The 20,874-nt window shown below is 38.0% G+C and overlaps 1 protein-coding gene across 6 annotated transcripts in view; it reads right to left on the reverse strand.

Annotated features, from left to right (window-relative positions):
• Positions 1-20,874, reverse strand: part of LOC106051948 (parathyroid hormone/parathyroid hormone-related peptide receptor-like) — a 147,786-nt gene that overhangs the window by 44,340 nt on the left and 82,572 nt on the right. For all 6 annotated transcript variants that reach the window (XM_056025656.1, XM_056025645.1, XM_056025651.1 and 3 more), the window contains one exon: positions 3,472-3,629. In XM_056025656.1, coding sequence (XP_055881631.1) covers positions 3,472-3,501 — 30 coding nt within the window. In that variant the 5' untranslated portion in view covers positions 3,502-3,629. The remainder of the gene's footprint in view (positions 1-3,471; positions 3,630-20,874) is intronic.

A 20,874-nucleotide genomic window follows, 5' to 3' on the forward strand; every position in this document is an offset into this window, starting at 1 on the left:
CTACAACTATTTCATTTGTGCCATGTGAGAACTACAACTATTTCATTTGTGCCATGTGAGAACTACAACTATTTCATTGTGCCATGTGAGAACTACAACTATTTCATTGTGCGATGCGAGTACACAACGAATTAATTTACTGTCATCGTCAAAAAAGTTTGTTTAGCCTTTGAACGTTCAAGGGAGACCATTTATGCCAGTGGTTCTCAACCTTTTATGTTCGGCCACCCCTTTTTACAATCCCCCACTCTGCCGCGACCCCCCCCCCACCCACACACATACAGCAATAGAAGAATAGACAATAACAATCCATTTTTTCGATGGTCTTAGATCACCTGGCAAATCGTCAATCGACCCCCAAGGGGGTCGCGAACCACAGGTTGAGAACCCCTCATTTATGCGAAGGAAGGACCTGGTCTACTTCGTGTGCGAAAAGGAAAGGTTTTGATAATTTCATTTGTGTCAAACGGTCAGACATCAAACAAAATATTTTATTACGAGATTTCAAGGACAGATAGAACTTATGTTTTTATAAGTAACCCTTTCCTTAGATATAGAGAGTGTAGTCTTGACGCATACAAACAGAAAATGTGAATATCTAGACTCTAGGTCAGGTAAACTTCCTTTGTTTATATCTGAGGTCAACATAACAAAATGTTTGGTTGGTGACTTTAATCCTCTACTGCTGTCGATCTTTGGACATGTCTTACGTGCTTCGGATGTTCCTTCAAATTCTGAACTTATTGTTCATCCTAGCCCAAACCTCCATCAGGACGACGAGGAAGGAAGTGGACAGGGACCTTCGAGTCAAATGAACGACAGTCCAGAGCGCCCGAAGAGGCAGCCATTGATTGGGTTAAGGTGATCATAAAGATCCTACGAGTGACCTGATTATCAATGGAAATGTGAAGGGCATTTTAAATTCCCTTTTCATCCTAATGGAAAGTGAATCGTGATGGAGAGCTCTTTACGTAAATGGAAAACTTCATGTCAAGTGTTGAATATAGTGTTTAAACGTACAATACATTCTAGTTAATTATAGAAAAACTGTATTTGGGACGAACACCAATTGTCTGGTATGACATTAATTGTACTTTACTTTGAAAGTTTCATTGGAAGAATACATTTGGTAGAACAAAAAGAGGAGGAAAAAATATAATAAAAGGAGTTTGTGTTAGTTACAAACTCGTAAGCACCTCCTGCAGGTTATTTGTACTCACTAAACATAAAACATACATTTAGATTATATAAAAGTTGCGGATCAGCTAGACATTTCCCAATAAACTTGTTTGATTTTTCTCTTATTCTTACAAATTGTTTGCGTGCATGTGCCTCACTAGCGGATCCAGTAAACCCTAACCCTATGCATAAACGTGCGTACAGCACACACACACATATATATATATATACACACATATATATATAGCATTTCTCAACCTTCGTCGAAGGGGCAGCGCCATAAGGTTCTCTTGTGGGGTTCGGGGCGAGGCCCCGACGCCAAAAGCGTTTTCTTGCTTTTTTCACTGTAGAAACGTATTCTTTTGACATCTACAGCTCATTATTCATCAATGGAGTTCGGGGCGAAGCCCCGACGTCAAAAGCGTTTTCTTGCATTCTTTACTGCAGAAACGCATTCTCCTGACCTAAAGCTCATTATTCATACTATTAAAAAAGGACCTTTCGAATAATGTACTTTAAAAATATTTTAATATGAATTTATAGACCCACAATACATTGCAAATAAAACCGATTTGTTCCTTGAAAAGATAGGATACCCCACATACTTAGATTTTTGCTTTGAGGATCGCCGCCGAAAAAAAAATTATTCGATAAATAGTATTTAACAAAATTAATGTATAAATTGTGAGCTATAGTCCCAAATTTATTTAACTAGAAAAATATCAGATTGAGTAAAGGTTGGAAAAAGGCGACTAGGAAAAGAATATCTGGGTTTAGAGCTCATCTCAATTGTGACTCTTTTACTGAAAAATTTTATTTGAATTCTAACTTTTCCAAAGCAAAGTCTTTCTTAAAATAATTATGATAAATTCATGGGAAATTACATAAACTTTGTCTGGAAAGGGAAGGGGCGGTAGAGTGAAAATGATTAATCCTCGCTCCTTTAATAATTTCTGCTAAAGATTGCATTTGGCATTAAAGAATAGGGGTGGGGCGACTCGATATAAGAATTTAATTTATAGTATATATAAATTATATTAGTGACAGATTTTTTAAATTTTGTAATTTCTTAACTATAATACAAAAAGAAAAAGTATTGATTTGTCCGATGGGGGAAATGCGATTGCATGTATCGCCCCTCCCAGCTGTGATTTCTACTAATAAATTGGACCGCCCCCCCACTCGAAAGTTTATGGGAGGGGTGCGGGATTGATACCATCGCCCCCTCCCGACCCCACCAAAATCAGCCAACATACTAGAGGGGGAGGCGAAATAATCTAAAAATAGGTTGAAATATAAATAATTAGTATATATTTTTAACATAAGTAATAAATTCGTATACAAATTGTGTGAATCCTATACTAAAGTTCGCCCGCCCCTTCGGGGGGGGGGGTCGGCCGACGGTGGGGGGGGGGGGCGATCGCCCCTACCGCCCCCCCCTCCTGGATCCGCCAGTGATGTGCCTACAAATTGTAAACTTATTTGGTTAAAAAAGAGTACGCTTTCGAAGGAAAACACATTTTGATTACATTCTTTTAAAAACGGCATGTAATATATAACATTTCTATTAATAAAAATATGTATATAAATATACTAGTATATTTAATAATAATTGTACTATAAATAAATATATCAGTGCACATATATTAGAAATGCTGTTTAAGACTTTTTTTTTTCAAATGCTGAATGCAATACTTTGCATTTTTTAAAACAGTATTTGATTTCAGATGTCATAAAGGTGTTTTCAACACGACACACGCTATGGTGAAAGTGTATGCGCTGTAGCATTGTAAAGTTTTCATGAGATCTAGATTCAGACTTCACAGATACAGGGAATGGTGGACAAATATACATTAAAAAAAAAACACCTGAAGATTGGGTGACATACTTAAAATGCTTTACAAGACTCAATGTTTATAAGACTCAATGTTTATAAGATTCTATGTTTGTAGGACTCAATGTTTGTAAGACTAAGCGTTCGTAGAACTCAACGTTTGTAAATCTCAATGTTTGTATGGCACGATATTTGTCTGAAATCATTGATTACTTTGGTTGAATCAAACTTGTCTTTAAAATAGACTGTAGAAGATAAAAGTTATTAAGTGATACAGCTAAATCAAATTCTGAGCTTGATTCGAGTAATTCGCTATTTTACTTGATAGATATCATTTTATACTATAGTTCATTCAATTCATATGATACTGTGCTTGATGTTGGCCAATAATCCTGTAGCTGATCCAAGACATTTAATAGCAAGAATGATGTAAAGTCAATAGTTAACAAGCAACTTACCTTCGAAGTATTCCATTTACTAGGACCCATGAGAAACGCCTGTAGATTTATTCCTCTATTGATGTAGACATTATGAAGCCCAGGACTAAATTGTTCTCTGGTTTGTCCTCGGGATCATTAATCAGAAAATAATTTCTTCGAAGTCAGCATTTTATCACCTACATATGAAATACACAGAAACAGTTAATTAGATACACATTAAATGTAGATCTCTATAAGAAAATTATGTTATGGAAAATTATTTTAGTTTTAAATAATTATCTATTGGGAGTTAGTATTCATTAAAACAAAATGTCCATTTTGGAACGAACACTTGTTTCGTAAGTCTTTGTTTGTCACCAGCCAGAAAGAGACAGAAAATCAGTCTACTATCATCTAATACTAGGTAAAAAGACATTTAGTTGTATACATTTAAATTTTATAAGACGATTTGTACAAATACTCCTTCTTCCCTAGTACTATTAGAGCATGGAATGGGTTTGCCTGAGCTAGCCAGGAAAACCAGTGACTTGGCAAAATTCAAGTCACTGGTTAATATGCATGACTGAATGCATGACGCGTAGGACCTAATTATCTTCTTTTTTGAAGTAACGTCTGTATCATATAAGATAATAATAAAGATTGTCTTCGAGTCCATAGATTAAGGAGGCTATGCAGTCCTATCTGTGACCTACATATATTGTCACATCCAGAGCAGATGTAGCCATTGCCTGCCGGTGGTGAGTTTAGGTTCTCTACGGCAGTAGATTTCCTCAAAAGTGTATCCCGCGGCTTTTGTAATAAATCTCCACCTATCTCGTTTGCTGACTGCCTGCTGTCAGGGGCTCTCTTCTATGTCAGTTGAAGACTAAAGCGGGATGGCGCCTACGCTTGTTTTTGAAGCGCTTTCGGATGGCACTTCTGTTACGCAGACTTTCATCTCACCAAAGTGGATTGCCTTCGGCATTTGAACATCCCTCATACGATGTGCTCTTCCCAGCCTAGCTGTCAAATTCTAAGCAGTCTTGCTGACCATACGGCAATAATATCGTTATTTGTGGTGCGGTTTTGCCTTCTCATGGCCATGATGGAGCGTTGAAGACGTCTTAGTTACTTTCTATAAAGTACTCATGTTTCTCATATAGGAGGTGTAAACTGTAGGCAGAGAAAGAGAACTTATAATTATTCTGAAGTGCAAAGCGAATAAAAGGTTGTCAATTTATTGCTGTGACCAGTTGAACGTTTGCAAACAGTCAAAAGGTCTTAAATTTGGGCGTCGACAATTTATAGTTTCATTCTTCAAATCCGTTTTTTTTTATGTTAAATAGTTTTCTGAAACGAAAAGTGACAAAGCAGAAACAAAGTGAATCTTCATTGAACCAAATGTGATTAGTGGAATTTAACGACTAATAAGCCTGGAGTGGACAATGCAATAATTAAATGTAATTTACATAAACAGTGGACATTGGAATAATTGTCCTTTACAACTTGATACATGAATGTCAATTATAGGTGCAGCTAGATACATGAATGTCCATTATGGCTACAGTTCAATACATGAATGTCCATTATAGTCACACCTCGATACATGAATGTCCATTATGGCTACACCTCGATATATGAATGTCCATTGTGGCTACCTTTCGATACATGAATGTCCATTATGGCTACACTTCGATACAAGAATGTCCGTTATGAATACAGTTTGATACATGAATGTCCATTATGGCTACACTTCGATACATGAATGGCCATTATGGCCATTATGGGTACAGCCCAATACGTGAAGTTTTTTTTATGGATGCTTCTTAATTAATAAATGTCAATAAAGGCTACTTTTGAAAAGGTGAATATCCTTAACAACTAGAACTGGATGCAATCACACACATGTCTATCAATGATGGCTATAGTTGTAAACTCACATTTAACACAGGATTGTAAAGTGAGAATACAAATTTAATAATATAAAACTTGACCTAAAACTAAATTTGATATTAATAATACAGAAAAAAAAAGAACAGGCGATAAGAGTTCAATAGAACTAGTGACCCATTAGATATTGGGAAAAAAAAATAGTCACCTCCAAACAATGATCCAAACATAGACATACTTTGGTGACTTAGTCCCGGACCTCAGCCAATAGCCTAAATGTTAATAGTATTATACTGAATATACCATACAAATGGACAAATTAAATATACTAAAAGTGTTAAGAAATGTCTTCAATAAAAACATGAGCTCCACAGACTCCCGCAGAAAATAAGAATGCCAACAGTGTTACACGATCTTCTAGAAAATAAATGCTGTATTTTTTTTGTACAGTGAGTCTCTCTCTGCCTCTCTCCGTTTCTCTCTCTCTCTCTATTTCTCTCTATGCCGCCTACACGAGTTCATAGCTACGTAAACAGAAGTAACATTTACAAATTATATTTAAATTAAAATGATGTTTTGATCACAGGCAAAAACTTTGATTTCTTAAACGAATAGCAAATATTATCAGATTGTAGAAAACAAAATGAGATCGGGACAATGGACATTTTGAAAGCGAAAGACTGAAACGTTCAGAATGAATGGCTTATGGTACTTGCTTTTTGTGTGAATGTATTAGTTCAACAAACTTCTAAATAAATGTATTATCGCAAAACTTTCATGATGGCAACTCGATATAGATCTTATACAAACTATCTTCCAAGCAGCGTAGAGGTGCTTAAGTTCCTATGTTGACAAATTGTAAATCACGTGATGTGAGACTAGCTCACGTGACAGGGAAACATCAAGCTGCTAGAGAGACGTTGAGAACGACCCACCCTTGAGGATGCATCACACCTAAAGATACTCCAACCACTTTGGACTTTCTCTTGTTTTCTGTGCATTTTTGATGCGTCCAACACCTTTCAGCATTTAGCTCTCTCTAGACTTTGGGCTATCTTCTGTTCTTGGAGTTCTCTTGAGAGAGTTTGTTTGTGGTCTAAGTGTTTCTGTTAGCGAGTCTTAAAGTACATGTATGAGTACATACGTGTGAGTACATTCGTGTAATATAAAAGTGTGTCAATGTCTTCCTGATAGTATGTGTTAATCAGAAAAGGCATGTGTGAACAAGTGTGTGTGTGTGTGTGGGGGGTGGGTGAGTGGGGGGTTGAAAATGAGTCAGTTAGTATTATTAAGTTAGTCCATCTTATCTTATCTTATCATATACATTTAAGTCCTTACTTGAAAAGAGAATATAATTACGTCCTACGCGTTTCAAGTGTCTATTCAGTTGTTGGTTTTCATGGCTGATTAAGGCAACCCATTTCAAGCTCTACTAGCACTAGGAAAGAAGGAGCACTTGTACTTATAGTACTTGTCATTGCGTAAGAGTGCAAGAGTGAAAGACTTAATGTGCGTGTGTGTGTGTAGAAAAGTGTAAGAGTGTGTTAACCAATGAGTGTATGACTGAATGTGTGTATTCGTCAGTTGGTGTGTGAGTGGATGTATTATGGGGTGAGCTCGAAGGTATTTGACTAAGTGATTTCATCAGTGAGTGTTAACTCTTCAATGTGCCTGACATATATATCAAGACAATGAGAGAAGATGTATTCATTCCTGTGTCAGAAATTGATTTCCAAGAGCTCCTACCTCATTCTGTGAACTGGGATTTATTTTCGAGGTTAAGTCCCTTGTAAAACTGAGCCCAAGTATTGACCATCACGTCTTTATTGCAGAATGTGACGGTCCAAGAATACACAAAGCCTATTAGCTCCAGTGCATGCGTCTAGCAGCGGGGTCACAAATTGGAAACGTTGTGAAACCCAGCAAGAAATAGATTTTTTTCCCTGTCAATTTTAAGCCTAGTCTTTAATGCTGCCACACTACGACCTCTTCCACACAGTGACATCTACCACACTTTGATCTTTAGCATACAATGACATCTATCACACTATGACATCCTCCACACAGTGACATATACCACACTTTGATCTTTAGCATACAATGACATCTATCACACTATGACATCCTCCACACAGTGACATATACCACACTTTGATCTTTAGCATACAATGACATCTATCACACTATGACATCCTCCACACAGTGACATATACCACACTTTGATCTTTAGCATACAATGACATCTATCACACTATGACATCCTCCACACAGTGACATATACCACACTTTGATCTTTAGCATACGATGACATCTATCACACTATGACATCCTCCACACAGTGACATATACCACACTTTGATCTTTAGCATACAATGACATCTATCACACTATGACATCCTCCACACAGTGACATATACCACACTTTGATCTTTAGCATACAATGACATCTATCACACTATGACATCCTCCACACAGTGACATATACCACACTTTGATCTTTAGCATACGATGACATCTATCACACTATGACATCCTCCACACAGTGACATATACCACACTTTGATCTTTAGCATACGATGACATCTATCACACTATGACATCCTCCACACAGTGACATATACCACACTTTGATCTTTAGCATACGATGACATCTATCACACTATGACGTCTTCCACACAGTGACATATACCACACTTTGATCTTTAGCATACGATGACATCTATCACACTATGACATCCTCCACACAGTGACATATACCACACTTTGATCTTTAGCATACGATGACATCTATCACACTATGACGTCTTCTACACAGTGACATATACCACACTTTGATCTTTAGCATACGATGACATCTATCACACTATGACATACTCCACACAGTGACATATACCACACTTTGATCTTTAGCATACGATGACATCTATCACACTATGACATCTTCCGCACAGTGACATATACCACACTTCGATCTTTAGCATACGATGACATCTATCACACTATGACATCCTCCACACAGTGACATATACCACACTTTGATCTTTAGCATACGATGACATCTATCACACTATGACCTCTTCCACACAGTGACATATACCACACTTTGATCTTTAGCATACGATGACATCTATCACACTATGACCTCTTCCACACAGTGACATATACCACACTTTGATCTTTAGCATACGATGACATCTATCACACTATGACCTCTTCTACACAGTGACATATACCACACTTTGATCTTTAGCATACGATGACATCTATCACACTATGACCTCTTCCACACAGTGACATATACCACACTTTGATCTTTAGCATACGATGACATCTATCACACTATGACATCTTCCACACAGTGACATATACCACACTTTGATCTTTAGCATACGATGACATCTATCACACTATGACCTCTTCCACACAGTGACATATACCACACTTTGATCTTTAGCATACGATGACATCTATCACACTATGACCTCTTCCACACAGTGACATATACCACACTTTGATCTTTAGCATACGATGACATCTATCACACTATGACATCTTCCACACAGTGACATATACCACACTTTGATCTTTAGCATACGATGACATCTATCACACTATGACATCCTCCACACAGTGACATATACCACACTTTGATCTTTAGCATACGATGACATCTATCACACTATGACCTCTTCCACACAGTGACATATACCACACTTTGATCTTTAGCATACGATGACATCTATCACACTATGACCTCTTCCACACAGTGAAATATACCACACTTTGATCTTTAGCATACGATGACATCTATCACACTATGACATCTTCCACACAGTGACATATACCACACTTTGATCTTTAGCATACGATGACATCTATCACACTATGACATCCTCCACACAGTGACATATACCACACTTTGATCTTTAGCATACGATGACATCTATCACACTATGACGTCTTCTACACAGTGACATATACCACACTTTGATCTTTAGCATACGATGACATCTATCACACTATGACGTCTTCTACACAGTGACATATACCGCACTTTGATCTTTAGCATACAATGACATCTATCACACTATGACGTCTTCTACACAGTGACATATACCGCACTTTGATCTTTAGCATACGATGACATCTATCACACTATGACGTCTTCTACACAGTGACATATACCGCACTTTGATCTTTAGCATACGATGACATCTATCACACTATGACGTCTTCTACACAGTGACATATACCGCACTTTGATCTTTAGCATACGATGACATCTATCACACTATGACGTCTTCTACACAGTGACATATACCACACTTTGATCTTTAGCATACGATGACATCTATCACACTATGACGACTTCTACACAGTGACATATACCACACTTTGATCTTTAGCATACGATGACATCTATCACACTATGACATCTTCCACACAGTGACATATACCACACTTTGATCTTTAGCATACGATGACATCTATCACACTATGACATCCTCCACACAGTGACATATACCACACTTTGATCTTTAGCATACGATGACATCTATCACACTATGACGTCTTCTACACAGTGACATATACCACACTTTGATCTTTAGCATACGATGACATCTATCACACTATGACGTCTTCTACACAGTGACATATACCACACTTTGATCTTTAGCATACGATGACATCTATCACACTATGACGTCTTCTACACAGTGACATATACCACACTTTGATCTTTAGCATACGATGACATCTATCACACTATGACATCTTCCACACAGTGACATATACCACACTTTGATCTTTAGCATACGATGACATCTATCACACTATGACATCCTCCACACAGTGACATATACCACACTTTGATCTTTAGCATACGATGACATCTATCACACTATGACGTCTTCTACACAGTGACATATACCACACTTTGATCTTTAGCATACGATGACATCTATCACACTATGACATCTTCCACACAGTGACATATACCACACTTTGATCTTTAGCATACGATGACATCTATCACACTATGACGTCTTCTACACAGTGACATATACCACACTTTGATCTTTAGCATACGATGACATCTATCACACTATGACGTCTTCTACACAATGACATATACCGCACTTTGATCTTTAGCCTACGATGACATCTATCACACTATGACGTCTTCTACACAGTGACATATACCACACTTTGATTTTTAGCATACGATGACATCTATCACACTATGACGTCTTCTACACAGTGACATATACCGCACTATGGTTTCTTCGACACAACGATATCTACCATACTATGACATGTACCAAACCAGGACGTCTGTTACACAGTGACTTCTACAACACAATGATGTTTACCACACCATGACCTTTACCACACTATGGCCCCCAACCACATTACGACCTCCTGGCTTCCTCCCACTGTGGCAACTACGAAAATTTTCTCTTCGACAATGTGACCTCTTCCACACAACGACATCAACCACACTATCAAATCTATTACTTTATGATATGGAGAAGAAAAGGTTGTGACCGGGTGGAGAGGTTAAAAGGCATGAGTTCGGACCTCCTTTAGCCTTAAAATATCATTTTGAGCTGGCCCACAATTTGGTTTGTATTGACGAGAATAAAGAAAAATAAACAAAATAAAAAATACAAAACAAAACAAAAAAAAGCTATACAAGGGAGAGAACCGCACAATAACTATACAAAATCTCTCTAAATACAGCAAAATTTATTTCCTTTTTTTCTATAACTAAATACCTACATTAATTACCATCAACTAATAAATTAATTAGTTAATTTTTTAAATTGATTCATGTGTTACATTCCACAATTGAATAATTGTGCAAAGTTTCAACTTGAGCCGAGAATGGGAAGTGAGAGAAATAACTTGAATAAGAATTGTACCAAGACAGACAGAATGGGTTGATATGTTCTATAAAAAGAAGGTTTTTATTTTTACTTTACATTTTACCCTTCGCTTAAAAAAAAACCGGATACGACTCTGCTTGTACTCTTTTCTCCTTTACTAGGGTAGTACTTTAACACAAATCTTCCAGACTTAATCTTCCTCTTTTTTTATTTGACTTTCTCACGTTTATCAAAGATAATCTTTTGTGACCGTGGTCAGATCGGTCTATCAAAGATTATCTTTTGTGACAGTGCTCAGATCGGTCTATCAAAGATTATCTTTTGTGACAGTGCTCAGATCGGTCTATCAAAGATAATCTTTTGTGACCGTGGTCAGATCGGTCTATCAAAGATAATCTTTTGTGACCGTGGTCAGATCGGTCTATCAAAGATTATCTTTTGTGACCGTGGTCAGATCGGTCTATCAAAGATTATCTTTTGTGACCGTGGTCAGATCGGTCTATCAAAGATTATCTTTTGTGACAGTGGTCAGATCGGTCTATCAAAGATTATCTTTTGTGACAGTGGTCAGATCGGTCTATCAAAGATTATCTTTTGTGACAGTGGTCAGATCGGTCTATCAAAGATAATCTTTTGTGACAGTGGTCAGATCGGTCTATCAAAGATAATCTTTTGTGACAGTGGTCAGATCGGCTTTACAAATGCGTGCGGAGGGAATCTCAGGTTGTTGAGTTCACTGATAATGTGGGCCAGCATTGACCACTGAGACACATCTATGACTGGAAATTATTTCAAATGGAAATATTCTCAGAAAAGTCTGTCACAACATTTTGTACGTTCAACTTTAACCATCACCAGAAATGTGTAAAACTGCAGAGAAGTTATTATTGGAGTTTAAAAGAGTCAGAAAGTTATATTTGTATATATATATATTTTGTTTTCTAATTGTATGTAAATGTTCCTATCTGCTTTGATCTATCGAAAAACGTTGTCAATTGATTAGACTAGCGTAAAGCAGAAAATTTCTTTAGCAATTGATTAGACTGATGTAAAGCAGAAAATTTCTTTAGCAATTGATTAGACTAGTGTAAAGCAGAAAATTTCTTTAACAATTGATTAGACTAGTGTAAAGCAGAAAATTCCTTTAACAATTGATTAGACTAGTAGATAGCAGACCATTTCTTCATTATAGATGAAATAAACGGACACATAAGGGCATAGGTCATTTGTGTACCCGCTGTTTGATTATTAATGCTATAACAGAGAGAAAAAAAATGTTACAGAATAGGACGGGGGAGATTGAGGAGGAAGAGAGAGAGAGAGAGAGGAGGGAGAGAGAGAGAGAGGAGGGAGAGAGAGAGGGAGAGAGATAGGGAGAGAGGGAGAGAGAAAGGAGGGAGAGATAGAGGATGGGTTAGGGAGGGAGATAGAGGGAGAGAGAGAGGAGGGAGAGAGAGGAGGGAGAGAGAGAGGGAGAGAGAGAAAGGAGGGAGAGAGAGAGGAGGATGTGAGAGAGTGAGAGAGAGAGAGAGGAGGGAGAGAGAGATATATGAGAGAGAGAGGGAGATAGAGAGGAGGGATGGAGGAGGGAGGGAGAGAGAGAGAGGGAGAGATAGAGGATGGAGAGAGAGGAGGGGGAGAGAGAGAGGGAGAGAGAGATAGAGGAGGGAGAGAGAGATAGAGGAGGGAGAGAGAGGGGGAGAGAAAGAGAGAGAGGATGGAGAGAGAGATAAAGGAGAGAGACAGGAGGGAGAGAGGGAGAGAGAGAAAGAGGAGGGAGAGAGATAGAGGAGGGAGAGAGAAGGAGAGAGAGAGGAGGGAGAGAGAGGTAGAGGAGAGAGAGAGCGGAGGGAGAGAGAGGAGGGAGAGAGAGATAAAGAGAGAGAGATAGAGAGAGGGAGAGAGAAAGACTGAGTACTTATTGATTATTTAATTAAACTTCTATTGAAATGTCTTCTGTAGCAAAAATAAAAAATTAAAGTACACACATTCATGTTTAATTCATTGACAAAAAGCCAACAAAAGACATCAACTGGTCATCTGAGGTAATGTCAGCATTGGAAATAGCCAAGCTTTTCAGAGAAATACTGCTAAACAATAGTCCTATAGAAATAAAATGAGATGTCCAACTAGGTTGTAAAAACAAATGCATAGCAAACAATGATCAGTCACCAAACGGAGGAACAAGAGAACACCCACTAATGTTGATGAGCTCGCTCAACATTTATGTATTTGGTTCATAAGACTAGTCCAAATAGGATTTAATCTTTATCCATTGGATTATTTTAATTGGATTTAGTGAGCTAGACAAGGAAAATACCAAACTGAGGCTGTTACAAAACTAGATCAATAGAAGCACCCAAGAGTGAACCTTGTAGAATAGAGAAGACAGAGGCCACGCCAGTGAGTCCTGCAGGCAAAAGAAGAGTCTGAAAACCAAGACTGACATTTATATTCAATGTACTCCTCTCTCAATTTGTATCTCAAGTAACAAACATCCTTCATCTTTACCTTGAGTAGCCTCGCTTTCAACGAACTACATTACCTCCAATGGAGGTCATTGGTTGATTTGCATGACTAAATGCATTACGCGTAGAATGTAATCATCTTCTTTTTTGAAGTAACGTCTGTATCATATAAGATAAGATAAGATGACACCCGGTGTTCTAGCACTCCACTTGACGAAATACATAAATAAAATCGATTTTGAGAAATTTTTGGTAAATTCTACGTAGTATTTCAATAGATTTGTAAGCATATTTTCGGTCAATTCTAAGACATATTTCAATAGATCCGTAGGGCAGAGCTCAAACATTTGAATAAAAGAGTAAGAGAGAAGAGCTGGGACATAGAGGATCGACACTAAAGCTTGTAAGTAGCCAACCAGAATATAGGATTGAAAAGAAATTGACTAATCAGGGCATAAAAATATCTGTTAAGTTAATTGTTGTTTTTTTTTAAACAGTAAACAAAGGCTTAATACGCTGATCTAATCAAGCCTCATCAGGACTCACTAGATCAATACAAAAATAAATAAATGATGAAATGGTAATTTTTTGTTCAATCAATACTGAGCTGGTTTTATCTAGTATGTTTTGTCAACGGAGCATTGTTGTATGAATTGTTATTTAGTGACGCACTCCAGGCAGTGGTTAAATGTAAACAATCTCTGGTTTGCATGAGTCCCAACAAAAAGTAAGTTCTCTTAATTCTCTCCCTCCCTCCCCTCTGTCTCTCTGTCTCTCTCACTCTATATATATATATGTCTCTATCTCTCTGTCTCTCTCACTCTATCTATGTCTCTACCTCTCTGTCTCTCTCTCTATCTATCTGTCTCTGTCTCTCTCACTCTATCTGTCTGTCTCTATCTTTCTGTCTCTCTCTCTATCTATCTGTCTCTCTCTGTCTCTCTCACTCTATCTGTCTCTATCTATTTGTCTCTCTCTGTCTCTCTCTCTGTCTCTCTCTCTGTCTCTCTCTCTGTCTCTCTTTCTCTCTCTCTCTCTGTCTCTCTCTGTCTCTCTCTCTCTCTCTCTCTCTGTCTCTCTCTCTCTGTCTCTCTCTCTTTGTCTGTCTCTCTTTCTCTCTCTCTCTCTCTGTCTCTCTATCTGTCTCTCTCTCTGTCTCTCTTATTCTTCCCACTTCCACGTTCACTATGACCTCGACTACAACAACATGGTGGCACGCTCTCTCTGTGTGTGCAAAGGTGAAAGAAACTTATTAAAAAGTCAGAGCCAACAAATGTAAACAATATCAGATTCAGGAATACCATGAAGTTCAGATGTAAACAATATCAGAGTCAGGAATACCATGAAGTTCAGATGTAAACAATATCAGATTCAGTAAAACCATGAAGCTATAATGACAACTTTACATAACAATTTCATCTCGTCTGCCTGACAATAGAGAGAGGTAATTAGAGCAAGGTTAAAAAATTATTTTTAAAACTAGAACGATACTAAACAAGGTTACAAAAGACAGTTTGTGTGGAAACACAAACTCAAAATCGGCCCCCGAAGAGGTCCACCCAGTCAGACTTCAATATTTTCAGAAAGAACATCCAAATAAAATTATATCAAAGACAAATGAGAGATAAGAATGGAGAAAGAAGGTTAACAGATCTTGTGTAGTGCCCCAACGGTCCCGCAGATCAAAGGATAGGTGTAAGTGAATGTAAAGTTAGATGTGAACCTGGCCTAACTAGTTCCCCTCTTAGACCTTGTGGTCTATAGGACAGATGATGTAAAGTTCATCTGTTTTTGTGGCCTACGGTTAACGAGGGTGTCATGTAGCCAGCACAACGACCAACCGCCTTTACTTTTTCCCAACTAATGTCATGTACCTATTAGAGCTGAGTGGACTCAGAGGCGCCCAAAGATTCCAAAGTTGAAAATCCCACTCTTCGCCAGGATTCGAACCCGGAACCCCCGGACAGACGGACAGACATTTCGCACAAAACTAATAGCGTCTTTTCCCCTTTCGGGAGCCGCTAAAAATAAAAAAATAAAAAATAAAAATTCAAATGTATTTCTCTAACTGCTCATTTCACTTGTCAGGAATTACATATAGCATTTTTTTTTTGGTCATGTTTTTATTAACAGAAACTATGACGTTGACTTCGTCTGCCACGAAGGTCCGATAAGAGAACTTTACTACTAGAATTTAAATTTATTGCTTTCCAGATGGCTACAACCCAATGGTTGGATATAATGCCATCCTAGAGTTCAGTTCTCTTCTCCATATAAAAAGATTCCTCGAAACAGAGTACGCATAATCGTATTTTTTTAAAAATGTCTTTCCTTCGTCTGTATCGGCCATGGTTTTTCATTAACCAATTTTAACACTTTCCGCCCGCTGTTGTCTTAGCGCTGTGAAGGGGTGGTCAGCTAATTTAAACACCGTGTGTCTTTCCAGACCTGGGTTACTTCTCTTGCCAAACACCTCCATAGCATGATTCGCATCTCAAACTCGTCCCATAATCCTCGTGGAGCTGTTGCCACAGTAAACAACACTTTCTCGTTTCAAAGAGACAAATAAAGAAGCTCTTTGATCTATTACAAGATCAGCGACTATGTTTAAAAAAAAACCCAACAAGTAATTAATTTTCTTTTCTAGTGATTATCGTCTGCAATACAATGGACGGATGCCAAATCGTTTTAAAAGCCTCATTTAACTTGAAGCTTTACAGTAAGTAGGCCACTATACATAAATAAATCGTTTTAAAAGCCTCATTTAACTTGAAGCTTTACAGTAAGTCGGCCACTATACATAAATAAATCGTTTTAAAAGCCTCATTTAACTTGAAGCTTTACAGTAAGTCGGCCACTATACATAAATAAATCGTTTTAAAAGCCTCATTTAACTTGAAGCTTTACAGTAAGTAGGCCACTATACATAAATAAATCGTTTTAAAAGCCTAATTTAACTTAAAGCTTTACAGTAAGTCGGCCACTATACATCAACTAACACCTTGCTGTTCTAACGCAACTGATGGTCAAGATTTGGTCTTTGACTAATATTTTTGTTCACGTCAACTACGTCAGGTCGTCGTGAAGTGGGTGACTGCTGTCAATCAAAACAAGAACGGAGCGGTACAAAAACTCGTTCGTACATCACTCGGTTAGACTCTATCACCGCCATTCATTGATCTGGGAACATGAAAAGCACCAAGATACCTAATGTGTGTAGTCGCTGAATGAACTCTTTATGTTGTGTCTGTTGTATTTATGTGTATTTTTCTGTGGTGTTGTCTTTATATGAGAAAAGAGTCCTTGTAATCACAACAAATTTCCGTAAGGATCAATACAGCAGTCTTAGTCTTAGTCTTAGTCTAAAAAGTTTCTTTGTTTTTATAAGTATCATCTTTCATATCTCACCTATAATACACGATTTGTTGGGCTCTTCCCTGACCTATTTTCTCCGACCTATTTCAGTGACCTATTTTCCAACACATTATTTCCATATCCTATTTTCAATGATCTCCATACTTTGATTGATTAGCCATGACATATTTTCATGACCTTTATTAAAAATCAAATACCACGGTGAACTTTTGAGTCCTAAAACATTTTCTGATTTCACACGACGATATTTAATGCTGCAATTGTTTTTTCTTTGTTTTAATCTTTTCTTCTTCATCTTCTAAGACAGTGAACATCCCGCTGGGTTTAAGAGAAATGTTGACAGTAAATTAGCTCAGTTTTTAACTCAATTGCACTTTATCCGATTTCAATCAGACTCCCCTCTGGGGAGCGTGGAGTGGGGATGGAAGAAATACATACTAATAACACGTGGAGTTTAAAAATCTATTGAGGCACGAAATTACCGACGTAACAGTAGTAGCAGGTGTAATAGCCGATCAATTTGTTTCCTGTTCAGAGGGGATCGCATGGCTCGTGCGATAGAATAACAATAGTTTAGTCATTTATGCAAATTACTCATTGAAGCAAACTCCAAGGAGACCTTGATTATAGAAGATAGAGCGTTAGTATCCAGGGACCTTGTAGGGTCAAAGAAGTTGTCTTTCTTTTTCAATTATGTATACTTCTAGAAAGGGTTAACAACAGAATAAGGGTATTGGACGATATAAGTTTTGGGTTAGTTGAACTGATGCCCACTTCCTTGACTTGACTCGTGAATATTGTGACGGGCGACGGACAAGTTTCGTTTTTTTACCACATCTTACCAAGATGACGTTGATGTTGGGGGTCACCAACGTCGCAGACATTACCCTGGCACGTATTTTTTAAGCTTTAAAGGGAGGGGGGGACAGACCCCGACCAATCGTTCTAGAAGGCTCGAACGCTGACCTGCAACGTCACAACCTGTGGGCAGGGGAAACGACCCGCTAATAGAGCATAGAGTTGTTAAAGTGGCACCCTAGCCTTTTCCACTGAGTGCTTTTATTTCTTGAGTAAATCTATTTTTCTGTCTTTCCACAACTTTCCACTTCGGATCCGAGACCAATCATTATAGAAGGCTCGAACAATGACCTGCAACGTCACAACCTGTGGGCAATTCAGACCAATAGCTCGTTGCCACGATACAGGTGTGTACGACGTGGCAACGAGTTATTGGTCTAAACTGCCCACAGGTTGTGACGTTGCAAGTCAGTGTTCAGGACTTCTAGCTATTTATTATTATTTATTTCTATTTCGACTTACATTCGTAAAGCTAAACGTGAGCTAAATGTTATTCAGAAGAACCTTTGGGAACAGAAACTCCTGCGGTTACTTTTAAGTCTGTACTTTTCTTTCGGTTCTTTGATCTAGATATAGGCCACACACTCACTCACTGGTTCCTCAAGGATGCTGAAGGTGACGAATAGATAATCTGATCTGACAACTAGAAAACGGCTTAGCTGATAAAAGTGCTGACATCTCCTGGTGCGCCTTGACATTAAAAACATGTCTTTGTTCAGAAACGTTGTCTTTTATGCGAGTGACCTAAACAAAGCTTGGACATATACACAATATATAGACCAGCGTTTCTCAATTGTGGTGCGGAGGCGTGCGTGCTGTCAAAGGGGGGCGCGAAGGCGTTAGGAGTTTTCTAAGGACAAAATACAAACTAACAAACTAATACTGTTGTATGTACATTACCATTACGAATCTACATTTGAATACCTGTTAGTAACAAGATCATTATTACCAATGATTAGAAATAGATTATAAAGTAGGAATTTAAAGGTGAATTCACAACAAAACAATTCAAAACGTGTTAATTATTTTTAAAAAGATATGTCAATACTTCTATTCGTCTTGTATACCGAAACGGTTTCATTCCCATGAGTGCCCTACCCATAATTCTGTTGGCGGAACGGTTTCATTCCCATGAGTGCCCTACCCATAATTCTGTTGGCGGAACGGTTTCATTCCCATGAGTGCCCTACCCATAATTCTGTTGGCGGAACGGTTTCATTCCCATGAGTGCCCTACCCATAATTCTGTTGGCGGAACGGTTTCATTCCCATGAGTGCCCTACCCATAATTCTGTTGACGGAACGGTTTCATTCCCATGAATGCCCTACCCATAATTCTGTTGGCGTATTTTACATAACAAAAAATGCACGCTTCAAGACTTCCTGCTTGACGAGCAGATGATCTCACGACCGACACGCCCACTACAGACGTAGCCAGCGTTTTCTCCAGTCCCCAAAGCTTTTTAAGGAGGGCGCAAAAGTATAATTTTGTGTGTGTAAAAATGTGAGAACCACTAGTATAGTGTTAAGTCAAGTACATAATGTTTAAGGGAAAAGTGACTCAGTTTAACACCCGGGCCTTCAACTCTTCGGTTTTTATTTTCTAGTGAGATGCTATAACCTTTACAGCCAATAACCAAAGATACGAGACATGCACTTTTGGAAAGAAGTACCTAGTTATAGATCCTTCCATTTGTTCTGTATCAATTTCCTTCCGTTTGTTCTGTATCAATTTCCTTCCATTTGTTCAGTACCAATATCCTTCCATATGTACTGTACCTATTGAAGACTATACTCCTGTCATCGTGGCGGAATCCTTACAACACCTGCTAAAAATCTGAGCAGAACACAGCATTGATTGGAGCGCCTAATGCAATCAAAATTAATATCATTTTAACGAATCATTTTAACAACTACTTCCTACACTAACAATGCCAAGCAACACAGCACGAAACACTCAACTGGCATGACATTTCATTCGGTGTGATCCCCACGCGGCTATAAAGAAGTTAATGACCAAAAAAAAAGTTTATTTGTTTGCACTTTTAACTTGGGCTAACGTCTGAGTTCAATGTGTTGTCACAGTTCTTTGAGAGTCACCTGATTTTGGTTGGTGAAGACAACGATCTATCACTTTTATTTTGTGTATTAAGCAAAATGCCTTAAAATCTGGGAAGATTATAATTCTCTGTTTGACATTAACAATATTGCGAATGATGTTTTATCCCCTGGAAAGTTTAGTCTATAGAAAAACACGAATCAATAAATTAATGTCATATTTAAATTTCGTTTTCTTGTTTTCTTCCATGCGCTTAAAATCTTGAAATAGTCTCGAAGATCTTTAATAGAGCCTTAAGACTGTTAAAGAAGGGAAGGTGACAAGAGTCTATTAAGAGCCAAGCCAAAGCCCTGACTTCACCAACATTTTACCAAGAGGCCAGGTTTGAGGCATGGACATTTCATCGACCCCTTTGTATGGAAGGCTTCTATCAATGAGATTACTAGATGATCCTTTCATCGCATCCTTACATTGTGAGGTCGCAATTTCTTGACCCACGCCGATTACCCCTGCACGGCGAGGCCTGAGACAGAGCTCCAGAAGAGATTCCTCCGTATTTCTACAATACACCACTACTAAGGGTCTGGTATACTTTTACTAGAATGGCTTATAAAATTATACTATTAAAGTTACACACGATGCGTTCTACGTATAGCATATACTTATTATTAACAAATTAAATTCGTACAACAACGAACACAAATTTATACCCAAAGAAAAACAAAACAATTTAAACGTCTTTAACGACCAAGATGAAAAGCGCATTAACAAATTTTCCCTTAAATGGGAAAGAAAAATGGTTTCCTTGTGTTGTATCAATAAAAAACAGAAATTGAACCCGGAAGCCAGTTCTTCGGATTAACAAGAGCACTAGGCATGGAATTAATTTAAAGCTCCATGAA

Source organism: Biomphalaria glabrata, chromosome 1 (genome assembly GCF_947242115.1).
Source record: "Biomphalaria glabrata chromosome 1, xgBioGlab47.1, whole genome shotgun sequence".
NCBI lineage: Eukaryota > Metazoa > Mollusca > Gastropoda > Planorbidae > Biomphalaria > Biomphalaria glabrata.